The 20680-nt window shown below is 38.0% G+C and overlaps 1 protein-coding gene across 7 annotated transcripts in view; it reads right to left on the bottom strand.

The window, feature by feature from the left end:
- The window catches only part of DENND1A (DENN domain containing 1A), a 673977-nt gene that overhangs the window by 355104 nt on the left and 298193 nt on the right, over nt 1–20680 (bottom strand). For all 7 annotated transcript variants that reach the window (XM_043984170.1, XM_043984174.1, XM_043984173.1 and 4 more), the window contains 2 exons: nt 5603–5672; nt 1766–1846 (listed from right to left, as the gene is read on the bottom strand). In XM_043984170.1, coding sequence (XP_043840105.1) covers nt 1766–1846; nt 5603–5672 — 151 coding nt within the window. The remainder of the gene's footprint in view (nt 1–1765; nt 1847–5602; nt 5673–20680) is intronic.

Genomic DNA, 20680 nt, shown 5'->3' with positions numbered 1-20680 from the left:
GAGAAAAGGCTCATTACCAGAAAGATGGCACCTGAGGAATTTTTTTCAACCCAAATGCATAAAAGCAACAACTGAGGTGAGAAGGGGCTGGGATTAGCAAGTGGATTGTCCATACCCATGAAATTGCAGATCTTTTAAAGCACAGAATGGGCATCCCATTATGAAACAAAGCACTTTGGAGAGTGCTGAGAATTCTAGCTGGGTTGGAGCCTTAGAGGTTTTCACGGAAGAGGCTGACTTGCCAGGAATGCTAAAAGCAACAGGTCATTATTACAGGCACATTTTAATTCACACAAGGGGAAGCAGAGGACCTAACTTGAGAAATCCAGGAAAATGAGGAGAACATCAAGGGAATAGAGGTTCAGGGAAATTGATTCATCAGGAGGACAGTCACCAAATAAAAAAGGAGATATTTGGCTTATAGCTTCAAGAAGGGACAGGACATAGGCTCAATTCAGCCAGGAGAGGATTGGGGTCCTGGATGAGATGATCTTCATGCATTTGCAGGAAAGGAAACGGGATCACTGACCCTTTGAGAGGCTTGCCACTTCTAGTTCAGTATAGGAATACTTGGCTCCCAGACCAAACAACAAGCCAGCTCAGCAAAGCATATGAATTAGGGTTTTATAGGAAAGAATGGGTTCTCAGAAACATATAATTGGTTTCCTCGGGTGGGAACATCCTAGGTAGGAAGCCACCAATTAGTAAAATTCTATGAGTAATGGAAATTTCTGGAATGGAAGTTTCAAGGCAAAGGAGATTCCAAAAAAGGGAGGAGATAACAGCTATATGGAGGAGGCATGAGGCACAGAAAATCAGAGAGGTTGGAGATAACAAGAGGTTTTCAATTTTGGTTCTAGACTCCAGATCATATATGATATATGCCTTTGTGATGTGAGGGCTGTTACCTGAAAAGAGGGATTAGATTTATTCTATTGAGAATAACTGTTGGAAATGAATGGAAGTTGCCAAGAAGTCAAATTTAGGCTTGATATAAGGAAAAACTTCTAACAACTGGGAGTGTGCAAAAGTGAAACCGGAAATAGTGACTCTCAAACCCTTCCTATATGCATGCCTCTCCATCCACTCCAACCTATCCCCAAAGCCACACCACACACCCCCTTAAAGACTTCAAGCATAGGTTGGTTTACTTCTGTATGTTTCTGAAGAGGAGATTCATGCTTCACATACATGTTGGACTAAATGGCCTCTGAGATACCTTTCAATTTTGGCATACTGTGACTTAATAGAAATTTGCTGAATAGAATTGAAATATTAGGAATTAAAAGTTTGGAATTCAGGATCAGAGAACATAGAAAAATCAAATCCTCTGACTCTTTTCTTTCCATTATATCATGTCATCTTTGTAATAAAGAATGTGTGTAGGGGCGGCTAGATGGCGCAGTGGATAAAGCACCAGCCCTGGATTCAGGAGTACCTGAGTTCAAATCCGGCCTCAGACACTTAACACTTACTAGCTGTGTGACCCTGGGCAAGTCACTTAACCCCAACTGCCTCACTAAAAAAAAAAAAAAAAAAGAGAATATGTGCAGACTGGAATAAAAAAAATTAACAACTTCACCCTCCACCCTCCCTTGCCCCTGCCCCCCTAATTCTCTAAGCCCTAAAATGTATTTTTAAAAAGCAAAACATAAAGACTACATTTTTTAAAAACCCAAACCTATGATCCTATCAGGATAATTCTTCCTTTAAATGATATATACTGAAATTGTTTCTTCTTAATTACATATAGTCTCTCACTTACCACACTGAGATGGACAGATACTCCTGGGTCAGGGATGGGAAGTTTGTAAAGTGTTTCGAGCAGCTCATTCCTTTGACTCTCCTGAAAAAAAGAAGAGTCCTAGATGGAAAAAGGAAAGCTCTGACATCAATAGGCAACCTACATGAAATAAGTCCGGCCACTGACTCTGTTATTGCTGGGGGTAATCATAGCTTGGGGAAAGAACTGGCAGCAGAAAATTAGGTAAATGTCAAAAATGTTCAAATATATTTTGCTTCTTCCCAATTCAGCTTTTGTAATACCTAAGGACAGGGGCAGCTAGGTGGTGCAGTGGATAAAGCACCAGCCCTGGATTCAGGAGGACCTGAGTTCAAATCTGACCTCAGACGCTTGACACTTACTAGCTGTGTGACCCTGGGCAAGTCATTTAACCCCAATTGCCTCACCAAAAAAACAAAAAAACCCCTAAGAGCAGCCTATAATCACCTTATTTTTTTGTATCTAGTGACATTTATTTTTCCTTTTGAAAGACATCTCATTGTAGGGTAGATAAAAAAGTACAAATTCAAGAACCTTGACTTCAAATCCAGGGCCCTTTCCACTAGACCATGCTGCAGCTAAATTTTGTTTACATTTTACTTGCAAAGACCAAAGAGATTCTCCTACAAATGTTTAGAGATACTTATTCTTAAAAATTTTTTTTTAATTTTTATTCTTATTTTCAGTTCTAAATTCTCTCCCTCTCTCCAATCTTTCTGAGAAGGCAAGAAATATGATACTCCTTATACAAATGTCATGACAAACATATTTATGCATTAGATATGTAGCAGATTACTTTTCAACCATTATATACCATAAACTCTCAAAATAATCTAGTAATCTGACCCCATAACAACAATTTCAAAATGGAAACAATGTGGTTTTCTGGGATATTAATGAAGATCTCTATCATCATCCTCAATTAATTTTTAAAGGAATCACTGCGTATATAACACTATGAAAAAGCTATACATTAAAACAATGTACAATAAAGGAAGATGCTAATATTCTATGTTGAACATGTTTATTAAGATTATTTGAATATTATCAATTGTATGTCAAAGTAATATCTCAGACCATACGAAAATAAGGTCAAAATGGGCACATCATTTATACATAAAGGATGATACCATAAGCAAATTAGGTAAGCATGGAATATTTTATCTGTCAGATCTATGAATAAGGAAAGAATTTATGACTAATCAAGAGATAGAGAACATTATGAGATATAATACAAATTGAAGCATCCTTTTTTGTTAACTTATTTTTTCCTGGGTTTGGGATTGGTTTGTTTTTTGGTCTGTGTTTTCATTTGCAACATTGCTAATATGGAAGTATGTATTGCATGACCACACATGTACAATTTGTATCTAGCTGCTTGCCATTTCACGGAGGAGGAAAGGGAAGAAGGGAGGGAGAAAATTTGGAAATCAAAATAAAAAAAAAAACAATGAAAGTTACAAATTGTTTTTACATATAATTTGAAAAAAAATTCACGTTAAAAAAATGTAGAGCATTATACAGAAGAACTTGCCCAACTCTTTCTTCATGGTTCTATCAGGTGGCACAAGGGCCAATGAAGAGAAGTTACTGGAAGGAAGGTTTCAACTCAATGCAAAAAAAGAACTTCCTCTGGAGCTAATAGGTTTACCTTCACCGGATGGCTTCAAATAGAGGTTAAATGACCACTTATTGAGTAAGTTGTAAAGATTATTGCTTCAGGTAGCCTTCGGCTAAACAAATTTGAAGCTATCTTTCAACTGTGAGAACCTATATTATAATATTTTATGTTTTAAGGTCCACTCTAGCTCAACCATACTATGTTCTAAGCACTTTTTAATAATATGTCAACCTTCAGAAGTAAACAGAATCTATAGAGTTGGAAAGGAAGGTTGTTATGAACTCCAACATTCACCATCAGCAATCAGAAAGTGGTAGATGCTCTCATTTTTTTTTAACCTTTACATCTCTAGTACCTTGCACAGAGTAGTTACTTAATGAACGTTTGTTGAACTAACTACCAAATATAAGGTATAAGTAAGAAACAGGACTTGATTAAAACACACTAGTATTTCAAATGCTACTAAATTCTGCCTTAAGTCACAAAGGATAAAAATATAAACGAATCTTCCTTTGTATACAGTAACTCCTTGCTCATAGTTTCTTTCGGGAATAAGTAAGGTTGGTTTTTTGTTTTTTTGTGGGGGCAATGAGGGTTAAGTGACTTGCCCAGGGTCACACAGCTAGTAAGTGTCAAGTGTCTGAGGTCACATTTGAACTCAGGTCCTCCTGAATCCAGGGCTGGTGCTTAATCCACTGCGCCACCTAGCTGCCCAAAGTAAGGTTCTTTGTAAATCAAAAAATGAGTATTAAGTGCAAGACTTAGAAGAAAAGATCTCACTGGTATCTCTATTACCTGGTCATGTGAAATAGGAAAAGGCCCTTGGACTCAGGAGAGAAAGGTTCCAAAGCATTTAATAAACATTTATTAAGCACTCACTGTGCTACTAGGCACTTGAAAATAGGTACACTGTCCATTAAAATACATACATAAATATGTGTATGTAAATACACATATATATACATACATATATGATTCAGAACCAGCTCTAGAGGAAAGCAGGGTACGAGATCACTAATGCTGATGGTAAACTCAATCTTCTATAGATATCTTGACCAAACAGTGATTTCCATCACAAGTGTGCAAGTATGCTATATGCTATTGCTATAATAATCTAAGATACAGTATGGTATAGTGGAATTAGCACTGAATTTTAATTCAGTTGACTTGGGGGTCAAGATCAGAATTTGTCTGTCACTAGCTCTGTGATCTCTGGGAAGTCCCATTCCCTCTATGAGCATCAGTTTCCTTATCTGTAAAATGAAGATAAGAATAGTTACCTACCTCAAAGGGTTGTTGTGAGGACCACATAAAATACGGCATTCAAAATGTCTTATAAAGTATATATCAATATATAAATGTCAACTGTGATGATAATGATTTTTTTTTCTAGTTCTAATGATCTTCAAGAGGTACCTACCTTTTTGCTACTTTTATATTACAAAGCTGACAGTTAAGAAATTAACTCCAAATATTTCAAAATAGTGTGAGATCATTCAAATTTTTAAAAAGCCCCATAATCTCACATCTTAAAAGTTGTCTTTAAACCTAAAGAGAACCTGAACCTGTTTAAAGGAAGGGTCGGAAAGCAATGACAAAGCACAAGACCTATGACTAGAGACAACTGTTTCCATAATACAGAAAGTTATATAACCACTTTGTTATGAGATATTTAATATCTGGAGTGTCAGGTATATTTGATAAGTATTTTGATCTCCATGTAGATCACAGAATGTCAGGACCCTAGAAGGACCCTTAGAACACAGAATATTGGAACACAATTAGAATATTAGAGCAGGAAGGACCTTTAGAGATCATCTAGTTCAAAACCCTTATCTTTTTTTTTTTTTTTTTGGTGGGGCAATGAGGGTTAAGTGACTTGCCTAGGGTCACACAGCTAGTAAGTGTCAAGTGTCTGAGGCTGGATTTGAACTCAGGTCCTCCTGAATCCAGATCCGGTGCTTTATCTACTGGGCCACCTAACTGCCCCTCAAAAGCCTTATCTTACAGACGAAGTTGTTAAGGGACTTGCCTATGGTCAAATGCCTACTAAGTGGAAGAGCAGTGATTTGAACACAGGTCTCCTGATTCCTAGTCTGGTCCTCTTTCCACTACTCAGGTTAGCATAGTGGAAAATTCTTCTAGCATTTGACACAGAATCAGTTTGTTTGTTTTTTAAAAAGGTGTAATATAAATACCTGTCCTTTTGCTGTGTAATCCGCCAAGATGTTGAGTAGTTTATAAAAAACTTCAAACCAGGGGAGATAGCTGGGAAAGAAAAGGAAAAATACTGAACATAAGACAAAACATCAAAACCCCAAACCATGATCTATTTCAAGTCTAGTACATTTCAGCTTTTTATTTCTCTTCATTTAATGAACATTTAAAAGCACCTGTTAAATAAAGAGCATAGTGATAGATGCAAAAGGGAAAATATAAAGATAAAAAATAAGACCAGATATCCCTGCCTTCACTGATCTAACAATCTACAATACTATTTCTATGTCCTAAAAAAAAAAATCTCCATTTCATAGGGTGGGTTATAAAGAGATGGTTTAAATGCTAATCACCCCATACTTAATGCTCGCTTAATTTTTACTTAATATTTCAGGGACAGATAATTTCATTGTTAAGAATGGCAGTGATGGGGGCTGTAGATAGTAGCCTCTCTATGCCTTAGTAAACAGTCTGACAGAATTTAGGTAGGCTGGTCTTCAGATGAAAAAATACATAGCCCATCATTAGGGGTCTACTGAAAGCCTCTTACATTTTAGTAGGAACTGTCAGAGCTTATGCTAGACTTGCAGAGCTGTTGAGAACACACTGCTGCCTTCATACCCCAATGAGATTTTGAAGAGAAGTCTTTAGTAGAGACTAATTATTACAGGTTTTTTTTTAAGATTCTTTATAAAGAATATGGGGTAAATAAATATTTATTATGAATTCTTGCTATCCCTCAAAAATAAAGATGATTTTATGAATAAATTAACTGAAACACATATAATTTATCTTTATATATAACAACTTTTTATCTACCCCAAGACCATCAGAAAAAATTACCATCATTACTAAATTTACCTATCATTATTGAAAACATAATAACAACTCTAAAACAGTCTACACACACATGCACACAAATCACTTCCCCCTTATACTGTGTCCTATGTACAGGACACATCAGGTCCAAATGGCCTCAGAAACCATCTATAAAGGCTGACATCTGTATAATCCTTTAAAGGTCGTAAAGTGCTTTATGTATACGAATTCATTTGAGACTCACAACAGTCTTATGAAGTAGGTAATACAAATATCAATACCTCAATTTTTCATATAAAGGAACTGAAGATCAGAATAGTTAAATACCTTAGTCATCGTTATACAACTAGTTAAGTGCAGGTGGCAGGATATGAGCCCAGGTTACTGATATCAAATCAGACATTTTCTCTACCATGCAACATTGCCTTTTATCCTGGGAAAGACATGCGAACCTCCCACCACTGCCCTACTCCTCCCAAGGCATGAAGTCTTTGAATGTGCAATGATGACAAAGGAGAAAAGGGAAAATGACAATGGAGTCCTACTGGATGAGCTATGGGTGAATTTCTGGCAATGGTAACCAACTCCATAGTAGAGGAAATGCTAATATCCATGTCAACTTTCAAAATTATCTGTGTGCCATATGTTAATAGGGTAAAATAACAGTCCTTGAAATAAAAATATAGGTCAAAATTAGGAGATCAGTAGTATGGGACAAAGAGAAACAATATCAGCATAAGGAATAGATAACCAGTGTTTTAGTCTTCACTCTGTCACTTAGTAGGCAGGGCTACTTCTATAAGTCAGTTTCTTCACATATAAAAATGTTAATCAATCAATCAACTAGTATATATTAAGTGTCTTTGATGGGCCATCCCAAGCACTGTACTGGCTGCTGAGTTTGAAATGCCTATGGTATAGACAGTTCAAAAGGTCCAGTAAGCAGTATTATGTTCCATTAAAACTCATGAAAGACACTATTTGGTAGCCATTGCATAGAGATGACAATCATATCCATGAGAGCTGATGAGGCTACCAAGTGAAAGGGTATAGAGGAAAGAGGGCCCAGGACAGAGCTTTGGAATATACCTACAGTTAGGGTATATGGCATGGATAATAATGCAGTAAAGAACACTGAGGAACAGAGGAGATGGAAGGTGGGACTAATCCAGGTTTGTGGTTTAGTAAGGTGTAAGAAGCAATGTATAGGACAAGTATAGGACAGAGCCGAAATGGTTAACCAGTCAAGATTTGGAAGAAGGTAAATGAATCCAGCCCAGAGGTGATGGCTTAGGCAAGTACAGGGCTAGGGGGGTAGAAGAACTGGAAGGCATAGTGAGAACCTAAACCTCTGAATATGTTTAGGAGGAGTAGGGGATAGAGAGAGATGGAATTATCAAAGAATATGATTGGCAAAAGGAATTTCAGAGTCCCTGGTACTGAAAGCAGAACATTTGTGGGGGTTTCTAAGATCTTCCCTATGAAAGACTGAGGTAGGGGCAGCTAGATGGTGCACTGGATAGAGCACCGGCCCTGGAGTCAGGAGTACCTGAGTTCAAATCTGACCTCAGACACTTAACACTTAATAGCTGTGTGACCCTGGGCAAGTCACTTAACCCCAATTTCCTCGCCAAAAAAACCAAAACCAAAAACAAAAACAAAAAGAATGTTGAAAACAATCTTTACATATAATTGTAAAATAAAATAAAACACTGTCAATAAAAAAGAAAATTAAATGAGACATAAGTTTACAAAAACAAAAGAAAGGGGCAGCTAGGTATTATTCTTCCCTCCCCTAGATGTTTCAGAAAGTAGTCCAAGACAAAATTAAATAACATTTCCCAGATGCCCACGGTTTGAGGAGTACAGGTAATTGAGATGGAATGAAATACTTCTGGGGAAAGAAAGGAATTCCCCTAAGCCTCTAGATCAGTGGAGATGCTGATTTATGAGGAAAAGAGACAATATCAAACCACAATAATCCATTTTAAGCTATTAAGGAATTGGGGATAGAGATGTATTTTCAAGGCATATAGGGAGATATTTCCTCTAGCTTAGGGCTTCTTAAGCTTTTTTTCCAGTCTGATAGAGCCTATGGACCCCTGTACAAAATAATGTTCGTAATTGAAAGCACTGTTAAGTTTCAGTTGGAAGTTGGTGAAATTAAGGTTGTAATTTTTCTCATCTAAGTTCACAAGACCTCCTGAAAAATCTATCCATAGATTCCCTGAATCCTAGGTTAAGAACCCCGTTTTAGACTTATGAGAGACCTTATATGTGTCAGGTTAGGATCTGCAGGAAACACAGTACAAGAGAAGACTTTAACAACAACGGAATTTGAGGATATCACAAAATGCCATCCTAGAGAAGAGCTGATCTTCCTATCTTCTGGAGTCTCATTCTAAGCTAAATTCACACATCACCAACTAACTGACTTTTGGATGTCTCAAACTGAATGTCTGATAAGTATCTTAAACTTAACATGTCCAAAACAGAACTCATTATATTTCCCCTTGAAATCCTCTTTCTCTCTTAACTTCTCTGTTACCGTCAAATCATCCAAGTTGACAAGCTCATTGTCATCATTGACTCTTCCTTCTAATTCACCTCACATATCAAATCTGTATCCAAATCTTGTCATTTCTGCCTTCACAACACCTCCTGAATATGTCTCCTTCTCTCCACTCACATGACCATTCCTACTTCAGGCCCTTATCACTATATACCCACAAAATTTTAAGAGTGAAATAGACACAACAACAAGGTAGGATGTCTTCCCTACCTTGTTGTTCCAACTCCAATTCATCCTCCACATAACTTCCAAAATGATTTTCCTAAAAAGCAGAGGCCTGACAATGTCATCCTCTTTCTTGGAAGATCATATGGTTCTCTACCTTCAATATCAAATGCAAAATCCTATGCTTGGCATTGGAGGCTCTTCATAACCTAGTCCCTTCCTCCCTTTATGGTATTTATTTTTTTAAGTGAGGCAGTTGGGGTTAAGTGACTTGCCCAGGGTCACACAGGTAGTAAATGTTAAGTGTCTGAGGCCTGATTTGAACTCAGGTACTTCTGACTCCAGGGCCAGTGCTCTATCCACTGCGCCACCTAGCTGCCCCTGGTATTTCTTTTTTTTTTTAAATATTTTTGGGGTTTTGTTTTTGTCCTTTTTTGGTGGGGCAATGAGGATTAAGTGACTTTTCCAGGGTCACACAGCTAGTAAAGGGCAAGTGTCCAAGGCCGAATTTGAACTCAGGTCCTCCTGAATCCAGGGCCAGTGCTTTATCCACTGTGCCACCTAGCTGCCTCCCCTTGATGGTATTTCTACACTTTATTCCCATACATATTCTCTATGATCCAGGTACATGAGTCTGGTCTTCACACCTGACACTCCAGCCTTGTATTCCATGCCATCATGGAGCAACTAGGTGGTGCAGTGGATAGAACACATGCCCTGGAGTTGAAAGGACCTGAGTTCAAATCTCACCTCAGACACTTACTAGCTGTGTGAATCTGGGAAAATCACTTAATCCCAATTGCCTTCAACATCCAGGGCCATATCCAGTCATTCTGATGTATGTCTTCCCACTGTACTCAGATGTCTCTGAAGGAAAGAGTGAGGCTTTTGACTTTGCATAGTCCTCCCTCACTTAAATCCAATTCAGTACAAGTCATGATATCATCCTAATGTCATGGTCCTCTTTAAGAACAAAGGACAAACAATAACCACCACTGCCACTGCCGCCATCACCACCACCATGCAATTGCACTGGCTACCCTCTATGCCCGAAGAGCTCTCCCTGCTCACCTCCCTGACTTCTACAAGAGCCCCAGATATGAATGCCTTCCTCTCTGATATTATCTTCCATTTGCCTTGCATAAAGTGGCAGAATGCAGAGTGATAGAGCTGGAGTTAGGAAAAACTGAGTTCAAATTCTGTCTCAAACATTTACTAACTCTGAGACACCAGGCAAGTCACTTAACCTGGGTCTGCATCATTTTCCTCACCTATAAAATGGGGAGAAGGGAGTAATAATAGTATTTACCACCCAGGGCTTTTCTGAGGATAAAAAGAGATAACATCTGTAGAGTGCATTGCAAACCTTAAAGTGCTGTATAAATGCTGGTTATGGGCAGCTAGGTGGCGCAGTGGATAAAGCAATGGCCTTGGATTCAGGATGACCTGAGTTCAAATCCGGCCTCAGACACTTGATACTTACTAGCTGTATGACCCTGGACAAGTCACTTAACCCTCATTGCCCTGCACCCCCCCCCAAATTAATAAATTCTGGTTATTAATAGTGAGATGATAGATAGATAATGTAACTAAAATAAAAAGATACATGATATTAATAAATAATATTATCATTCCCAATAGAATATTAGTTCCTTGAGAACAGGGACAATTTTTACCTTCCTTTGTATCCCCATCACTTAGCATTGTACCTTAATAAAAGTTTTCTGGCTGATTACTTGCCTACATGATCACTTTTGACTCCTATTAAGTGCATACTAAAAACGTCCGATAACCTCTCTGGATCTTTGTCAGATAAACTTCTGTTTAATTATGCTTCCCTCACCTTGTATTTGTGAAGTTGATTCTTTGATAACCAAGTTATAGCTGTATGGGTATCCTTATTAAATGTTACCTTTTTAAGCTTCTACCTAATGTTCTCGCCTGTTGAAATTTTTCTGAATCCTGACTCTCTCATCCAACAGGTTAATCGTAACCCTTCCAATGTCATCTGTATATTTGGTAAGCATGCTGTCTAGTCACTCAAGCCTAGTCACTGATAAAAATAGTAAAACAACATAGGGGCCAAGCAGAGTCAGTTGGTTAGTCGGCGGCATACATTATTATATTTATTAGTGTTGGGGAGACAGAGTAAAAAATAGGGTCTTTGCCCTTAGGGGGGTCAGATTGAAATGGGAGAAATAACATGTAAGACACTAGGTATATACAAGGTACACACAAAGTGGGTGAAAGTTAATCATGGAGGGGAAGACACTAGTAACTGAGGAAGAGCTAGAAGGGCCTCCTAAAGAGGATGAAATTTGGGCCGAGCTTGAAGAAAATGTGGGAGGTGAGGAGTTGAGGTGGAGGAGAAGAGATAGAGTTTTCTAAGAATGGGGCATGAAGATGGGACATGGAACATCATCTATAAGGAATAATAAATAGGCCAGGGTACCTTGATCATAAATCGCATGAAAAGGGAGTAAAGTATAACAAGACCAGAAAAGGAAAGAGTTACATTATGAAGAGTTTTAAATATCAAGAGGAGGGAATTGATACTTGATCCTTCAGGATTTGGGGCTGGGGAGAGAGGTAGTATGCTCAGACTTACATGTTGGGAAAATGACTCTGGGACCTTTGGGGGCTGGGGGGTGGGGTTGGAGTGAGAAGAGATTTAAGGCAGGGAGATCAATTTAAACACTACTGCGATAGCGCAGGTGACAAATAATGAAGGCCTGAATCAGGGTGCTGACTGTGTGAGTGGAGAGAAAGATGGAAAGTACTCTCAGAGGGGAAGGTACAATAAGAGCTATTATAGGGTGAGAACAAGGAGTAGATGATATTGAGTTTGCAACTCCCAGGGACTGGGAGAATCCCAGTGGTCCCCTTTATAGTCATAGAAAAATAAGGAAGTGGGTAGTAATAGCAGAGTATAGAAGTAAGTTTAAGGGAAGAAGTTAATGAGTTCTGTTCGGAACATGTTGAATTTGAGATGCCCACCTGGCATAGAGGTAGAAATATCCAAGAGGCAGTTGATGTTCTGGGGCTGTTTGGTTCAGAAAGGAAAGTAGTTCTAGATCTATAAATGTGACAACCATGCACATAGAGATGATAACAGAACCAATGGGAGATCGCCAAGTGAGAGTAGAGAATAAGAAGAAAATAATTTCTGGGGGAATGATACTACTGACCTTCTTCCAAGTGGATATTAAACTAGTCATAAGTCTAGCTTTCTGGGTCTGGTCATTCAGCCAGCTCAAAATGCACCTAACTCTAGTATTGTTTAACTCAGATTTCTATATCTTCCCCAAAAGAACAGAATTAGAGCCTATTTCAAATGATTTGCTAAAATCTAGTATATCTACAGCATTCCCCTGATCTACCAGTCTAGTAATTCTATCAAAGAAAAAAAAAAGGAGAAAAGAAAAAGTTAATCTGGCATGATCTGCTCTTGACAAAACCATGCTTTTACGCACTCCTAATAATGGAAACAGAAGAAGACGTTTCCCTTCTTCTCCTGACAGAAATTTCAATACTCCTGGGTTGAAGCCTGGGACCCTAAACAACCTAAGCCTTCACTCCTTTAGTGGGGTGCAATGGGAAAAAAAAGCAGTGGACAATAAGTCAGCAGAATGAAGTTCCTGTTCTAGTTCTACTCCATAACCCAAAAGCAAGTCTCAGTTTCTTCATCTGTAAACTAAGGACAAGAATATTCATTGGGTTATTGTGAGACATGCTCTGTAAATCTTAAAAGCTAGACAGCTTTAGGTGAATGTTATTATTGCTATTTTTTCCATTAAATATTCTATATTTCCTTTAAGTATTCTTCAATGACAAGATTTTTAGTCCCCTTACCACCTCCATTTTCTTTCAACTTCTCTGACAAGCTTCATCCTGTCAATGTTCCTTTAAATTGTGTTGCCCAAAACTGGACAGAATAGGATTGCATCCTGCCACCTCTAAGGAAATCAGGGCCTCATGCTAGCTAAATTGTACAACTTGGGATAATAAATGATGTGAGATGAAATATCCATGACAGAGAAAGTGAACAGCCCTCTATCATTAACATTTGTTTGACATTGAGACATGCTACTGTAAAATTTAAGTAGCTTATCAAAATTGACTGATAAGCAACTTAACTTTTTACTTATATGACAGTATTATCACTTATTGTAATAGGTTTCAATCAACTCTGGCAGCTGCACATTGGTTATTATGATGGTTGCCACTTTAAACAGCATTTAGTTCAGCAGAGCAATGTAAACATTCAAGAGGGATTAGGCAGCAGATAAGTTTCTCCATTCCCTTTCTGCTAAACAAACCTCAGCAGAGTTAAAAAGCTATTATGATCCTCTGAAGAAAACCTCTCCAAAGGAGACTCCCCATAAAGATTAGAGGGGTCTATGTAAACAGGACCAAAGGAGGGGTACCAGGAATAAAATCCAACCCCCAAAAGGCTGGGAAAAAAGCAAACCAAAAAAAAAGGCATGTCTACTTTCACGAAAAACAGGGTCTCAACAAATTAAAAAGCATATTACAAGTGAAAAAGACTAGGTTCAAGTCCCAGCTCTACCAATTATTAGTTAGGTGATCCTAGATAAATTAATTTTTCTCAAATCTCCTTCAATTTCTTCATCTGCATAACGGAGAAAAAAATTCACTGACTATCTACCTTGTAGGGCCGTCGGGAGAAAATATAATCATCACTACAAAAATGCTAGCTACAATTAATAACAACAATTACTGAATGATAAAAACTGTTGAAGTATTTTAGGGATGATTCATGAAATAATGTGGTGACTGGCTAAATTATCTTGCAATAATGTCTCAATGATAAGTACGAACATTAAAATCACTTTCCCTCTCTGGATCTGTTTCATGTTTATGATGAGCTTGGCTAAATGATTTTCAAGGACCCTTGTAGCTCCAAAAGTCCATGTTCTAAGTTACTTTCTAGCACTCTCATTCTATACTCTATGTTCCAGCAGTCTATGTCTCTTTCAGTTTTAATACTCGATGATTTAAGGTCCCTTCCAATCTCCAAAACTCAATTTGCAGTTTGCTATAATCCTTATAAAGTATACTTTCTATTTGATCTAACCAAATCAAATCCCTTTTCCACAAAATTGAGAACCATAAACCAAGGCAAAGGTCTGTTAAACTTCTTCAGGACCTGGCCAATAGTTTTTCCTTCAGGGCATTTGATTTCACCAGCTGCCTGACCTTGCTATGAAAGCTCCTCATACTTCCCCTCCCTCATGGACTGACTGATGGCTATCTAGCGAGGGCAGTGTGGCTGTGTCCCCCTTCAAAGAGCTCCTGTTTTCCCTTGCTGGGAGGCCAGGGTTCACAGCTGAACTTTATCTTGCTTCGGAGCTAAGAGAGTTTCCTGTACAGCTTCATTAAACCAGACTGGTCAGCACGGTGGGGGTTTCCTCTGTCACAGGTGAGGATATTGAAACCCCAACTCCATTTAAAGTGTGTCTGTCATCATCTAGTAAACAAGGCATCCCCATATAGGGAAATGAAACAAATACTTATTTATATTTCTACTTCCTTGATGTTTAAGAGAATAAACTGTAGGTTGAGTAAAGTTCAAACTCTTTAGCATTCAAGGTCTCTCTTCACCTCCCCACAATGGACCCTGCTGTACAGGTCATACTAGTACCCTTTTGGCTCCAGGCTTACTGACTATTCATTCATATCCCCTGAACCTCAACCCTCAACTGCTGAATTCTGGCTTATCCTTTAAAGCCCTATTCCAGTCTCACATCTTCCAAAAAGCCTGCCCTGATACCTCTCCAGTAAGTAAATGCTCTTCAACAGATTGGACCTCTCACAACACTTTACTTTGCACAGGCTGTCCTCCTTGACCTCAAATGCTATAATATTCTCTCCCTACTCATCTCCATCTCTTGGAACTGCCAAGGCTCACCTCAGGTAGTACTTCTTCAAGAGGCCTTTCCTAATTCTTCTTAGTTGTTCAGGTTGCACACTCCTCTAGACACCCCCACCCCAATCAACCATTGTGCAGTTTTTTATATATATCCTATACCCAACTGTTTGTGAACATGTCGTATTTCCTTAGCACAGTGGTTCTCAAACTGTGATCCAGGGAATGGACTTGGGGATTTGGGAGTCTCCAAGACCCTTTCAGTGGGTTTGAGGTTAAAACTATTTTCATAACACCAAGATGTTTGCATTTCTAATATGGTAACTATAAATATACACATGTGTATATATGCATACACACATACATATTATGTATGTATGACATATGTGATATACATACATATATATGCCATATAAGAGAAGGCTCTTTGGGCACTTCTATAATTTTTAAGAGTGTAAAGGAATCTTGAGAGCAAAAAGTTTGAGAACTGCTGCCCTAGTAGAAAGTGAGCTCCTTTTTCAAATCTGTATCCCAATGCCTAGCATATAATAGGGATTTAATAAATTCTTATTGACCGATTATGCCTGAGGTTTATGAAAGGTTGTATGGTATAATGGAAAGAGATCTGTACTTGGAACCAGAAGACTTGGTTCAAATCCCAGCTCTGCTACTTAGTCATGTGACTGTTTCATAGAGCCTGAAGTTTCTCTATCCCTAAAATAGAGGTGATAATCTTTGCATTCCATCAAAGGATTTCTGTGGGGGTTGAGAAAATTATAAAGTAGTATGGAAGCAAGATCTCTATTATTTTATGGAAGAGCACTGAACCTAGCATCACAGGACCTGAGTTTGAATCTTGGCTTTGCTATTTCATATCTATGTGGCTTTAGGTAAGTCACTTAAACTTCTTTGAGTCTCAGTTTCCTCATCTGTAAAATCAGTGTGTTAGACTAGATAACATCTGAGGTCCCTACCAGCTCTGTGTGCACTATTCTATCATCCTTTGACCTATGAAATGACACCGGTCAGGACTATGTTGTGCAGAGTAAGCCTATAATGTACGTTTTAACATCTATTGTCACATTTGATCCCCATGACAATGCTGTGAGAACAGATATTCTTCCTATTTTATAAATCAGGCAGCTGAGACTCAAACTGGGGGAGTGGCAGAGTTATGACAAAAGCTAGCCATAATATCAGAGTTCTAAGATGGAAGGGATCTTAGAGATGACCTCATTTTGGAACTCCCTTTACAGAGGAGGAAACCATTTCCATGCAGGAGCTCCCCACACAAATGAAATCACAGATCCTGACCCCATGCCTGCAACCCCCCCCCCAAACAACAACAACAACAACAACAACAACAAAAACCTGAAAGGTAAATTGGCTGAGGTCACACAGCTAGTAATTAGCAGGGCCAGTGTCTGAACCCTTACCTTTTTTTTTTTTTTTTGCGGGGCAGTGTGGGGGGTTAAGTGACTTGCCCAGGGTCACACAGCTAGTAAGTGTCAAGTGTCTGAGGCCGGATTTGAACTCAGGAACTCCTGAATCCAGGGCCGGTGCTTTATCCACTGCGCCACCTAGCCGCCCCTGAACCCTTATCTTTTAATGTTCAAGTCCAATGTTATTTCCACTATGCCACATTGTTATGTTACCTATAAAATAATGCAAATGTTACTTATATAACAATACTGTGTTATTAACATATCAGCACAGTATAGTGAAAGGAGTGTCGGATCTGAAGCTAGAGAACCTACATGTAAATTCCAGCTCTGCTGTGTGGTCTTGGCTTCTTCATCTACAAAACGAGGGGTTAGGAATAAATGACCTCTGAGGTCTCTACCAACTCTTTACCCATAATCCTCCTATAATTTAGTGCAGATAAATACAATGTGTCTACAACAGTGGGAACATGTATTTGTGTAGATCTACAAAAAGGGACTCGTTTTGAATATTTGGAAATGAAGACTCTTCCCCTTCTTGATAATGATTCGGTAATGGGGGTGGGGTGGGGTGGGGTGGGGAGGTGGGGATTTCCCCTGAGAGAAAGGTTTTTGTCTTCTTCCTTTATATAAAATTATTACAATGATTGAAGATTACTCAGTAGGAAAGTAGGAAGACACTTTTCTGATATCACTAGTGAAGTGGTGGTAACATAATATCTTTGTAGTAATGACACCTCCACAGACAATTTACTGTAATTCTCAGATATTTTCCATGTAGCCTAGAGGATAGGCCTTTCATCAACTTACAGAGTGAGTTTGTGAAGCTGCCTCCACCTGCATTTATAGCCCTTCAAGCTCCCACCAATTCAGAACACCTTACTTTTTGCTTTAAATTACTTCTGTAATATAAAGTAATGGGTTAGTAAGGTGCTAAAGCTAAGTTTAGTTTCAGTTAAGCTTTCATAGCCTAGGGGGAAAAGTACACTATTTCAATAGAGAAAGAGGACAAAGGGAGGGAAATGGTTGCTCAAGGAGCCCAAATGAGTATCAGGTACTGATACATACTAACTAAATCAAACCAATACAGCCACAGATGAAAAAAATATCATCCCCATTTTAAAGACAGGGAAATGGAGGCAAAGAAGCAACGTGAATTGCTCAGAATCATAGAGACAAAATGATAGTATTGATCTGGAAATTTGGATTTGAGGCATTAGGCAAATAAGAATCTGAAGTTAAGAGAACAATGTTTCCCCCTAGTTCTGGACACTTAATACAAGCCAAGATTGAATTATCTTTTGGGGCTGTCATATCACACTGATGACTCATAAGTTTCTAGTCCATTAAAAATCTCAGATCATTCTTATATGAACTTCCACCCTCAAATTGTACTTTAATTTTTTTAAATTTTGAATACAGACACCCCAAAAAGACCATTTCAATACACAAAGCACAATTTTAAAAGGGAATTATTTATGAATCTAGGATACTCATATTTCATATTGCTTGTTTTTTTTCCTTCTCATGTACTTTTTTTGTTTGTTTTTTTGTGAGGCAATTGGGGGTTAAGTGACTTGCCCAGGGTCACACAGCTAGTAAGTTTCAAGTGTCTGAGGCCAGATTTGAACTCAGGTCCTCCTGAATCCAAGGTTGGAGCTTTATCCACTGTGCCACCTAGTTGCCCCTTTCTCATGTACTTATGAAGCTGTCTTTTTAAAGAAGAGATGGCTGGATTAAATGACCTCTAAAGTCTTCCAACATTACCGCTTCACTGTTCTAAGGTTCCTTCTAAATCAAACATTCTAATCTTCTGTTATGTGCTAACATTTTATGCTCCATGGCCCTAACTAGTTCTAAAAGGAACTTCAGAAGACACAATGATAGCTCTAACATTCTATGTTCTAAGGTCCCATCTGGCTTCTGAAATTTTATGACTATGATTTGAAGTTCCCACCTTGAAATTCCAATTTCAAACTAAAAGACTTTAAAACAAACAAACAAACAAACAAACAAACAAACAAACAAACAAACAAACAAACACAGAAAGAATTTCCCAAAAGTCATTAGGTGAAGTATCACTTAGCTTTCTTTAACTATTCTAGCTAATCCAACTTTGGCTGGCTCCCAATGGTTTGGCATATTTTCTTCCTCCTGAACTCCAGAGTCAATAGTCATGTGTCAGTTCTTTATTGCTTTAGGAATTAGTTTACATGTTGTATTCAGAAAAACAAAATGTAAATAGCTCAATCTAAGCTGGAGTGTTCAATTTCTAGATTTTAATCACACATGAGAACAAAGTTGTTTTTTTTAAGCTTTAAGATCCAATGTCTTTTACCTTAAGGGGATGGTTTTTAAAAGAAACATATTTATAATAATAGCCTCTCATATTTACATAAGGCATTCCATACCTTTCCCTGCCTTGATGCTTGTGAGCCCAATTTTACAGATACAGAAATAAAAGTTCAGAAGTGACTTGTTGGGGCAGCTAGGTGGTGCAGTGGATAGAGCACTCAGGAGGACCTGAGTTCAAATCCAGTCTCAGACACTTGACACTTACTAGCTGTGTGACCCTGGGCAAGTCACTTAACCCCAACTGCCTCACACACACAAAAAAGTGACTTGTCCAAGGTGACAAGTAATGGAATCATAAAATTTCGTATCTGGAAGGAGCCTTAGGATACAATTTTAGGCATGAGAGCCTTAGGACACAATTTTAGGGATGACAAACACTGAAGGTGATTTGGAGATCAAATAATCCAATTCTCTCCTTTTAAAATTATAAAACTAAGACCCAGTCACAGGAACTGACTTGCCTCAGCTCACACAGTTAATGTTAGTTGTTAGAAAAAAGTACTCTCTCTACTATATCCTGCTGCCTCTCGTTTTGTTATAAAAAAATATTGCAGCTGTCAGAGATTCTAATAACATGTTAAGTATTTCATTTTTTTTCTTTTTTTTTAAAAAAGAACAAGTATTAAACCACTGAAAATTATGAAAGGACTTTTACTTTCTAAGAGTACTACCCATTTCAACTTATTTATATATCACAATTCCTTCTTAGTGTAACAGTCAATTGTACCTCTTACATAAGTGTCTTGCAATATCCTAAAGCCATTTATACTAATTATATCAATTAACTTCCTTTATAACTTTTCCTAGAGGCTTCCTTCCAATTCTGTGAAATCCTTCTGCTTTAATTCACTAATATGTACCAAGTAACACATGCACACACCTTACAGTACTTACAGTAATAATTTATGTCTCACAAGGCAAGTGAATGAAATGGAAAGAAAGGAAAAAGAAGGGATTCTAGTAGACTTTAGTTATCATCTAGCGCCCTCCCCTTGTTTTATCATAAAGAAAATTGAGACCCAAGAAGTTGTGGTCTTCCCAACGTCACACAGGTAATAAGTAGCAGAGTTGGAATCTGATCATAGATCAGATTCATAAATCCACTTCTCTTTTCCCTACACAACAGTACCTCCAGAGCAGCAGGGGCACTTACCTTTTTTTTTTTAATCTTATGAACAATTTGGCAGTCCAATGAAGCCTATCAACACTCTTCCAGAATGATTTTGAATGCATAAAGTACACAGGATTATGAAGGAAACTAATTAAATTGAAATAGAAATGTAACATTCCCTTCATCCCATGAACAGCCTGAAATGGGACCATAGGTACCCAGGTGAAAAGCCCCTAGTCAAGACTTTTTATCTTTCTAAACAAGGCATTTCTACTTGTATACTCTGTCACTATAAAGGATCAGGATAGGAAGACTCAATAAAGAAAACTTTCTATACACTAAAGAGCAGTGACATATAGATTGATAAAATGGCTTTTAGAAGGGACTTGGCAACAATATGGCCACCCTACAATGAATACAATTTGAGAGGAAGAATTAAAATTAGCTCAATATTTACCTGATGCAATAAGAAAAAAAAAATAAAAGACAGAGGACTAAACACTGGGAGTCAAGATAGAGAACTTAATTTATTTCCTATCTGTAGCAACTCCCCCAAACCCTGAACTTGAATTTATAGCACAAACACTCTGTCCCACATGCACAACTAGTAGCACTATTGGGGATTTATGGCTTATTACTAGCTCATATTTAATTTGTAACCAAACACTTCCCTTTCCTCTTGGCTACCTTAGAACTTCTGATTAA

This window comes from Dromiciops gliroides, chromosome 2 (assembly GCF_019393635.1).
Source record: "Dromiciops gliroides isolate mDroGli1 chromosome 2, mDroGli1.pri, whole genome shotgun sequence".
NCBI lineage: Eukaryota > Metazoa > Chordata > Mammalia > Microbiotheria > Microbiotheriidae > Dromiciops > Dromiciops gliroides.
This window is presented reverse-complemented; position numbering and strand designations above follow the sequence as displayed.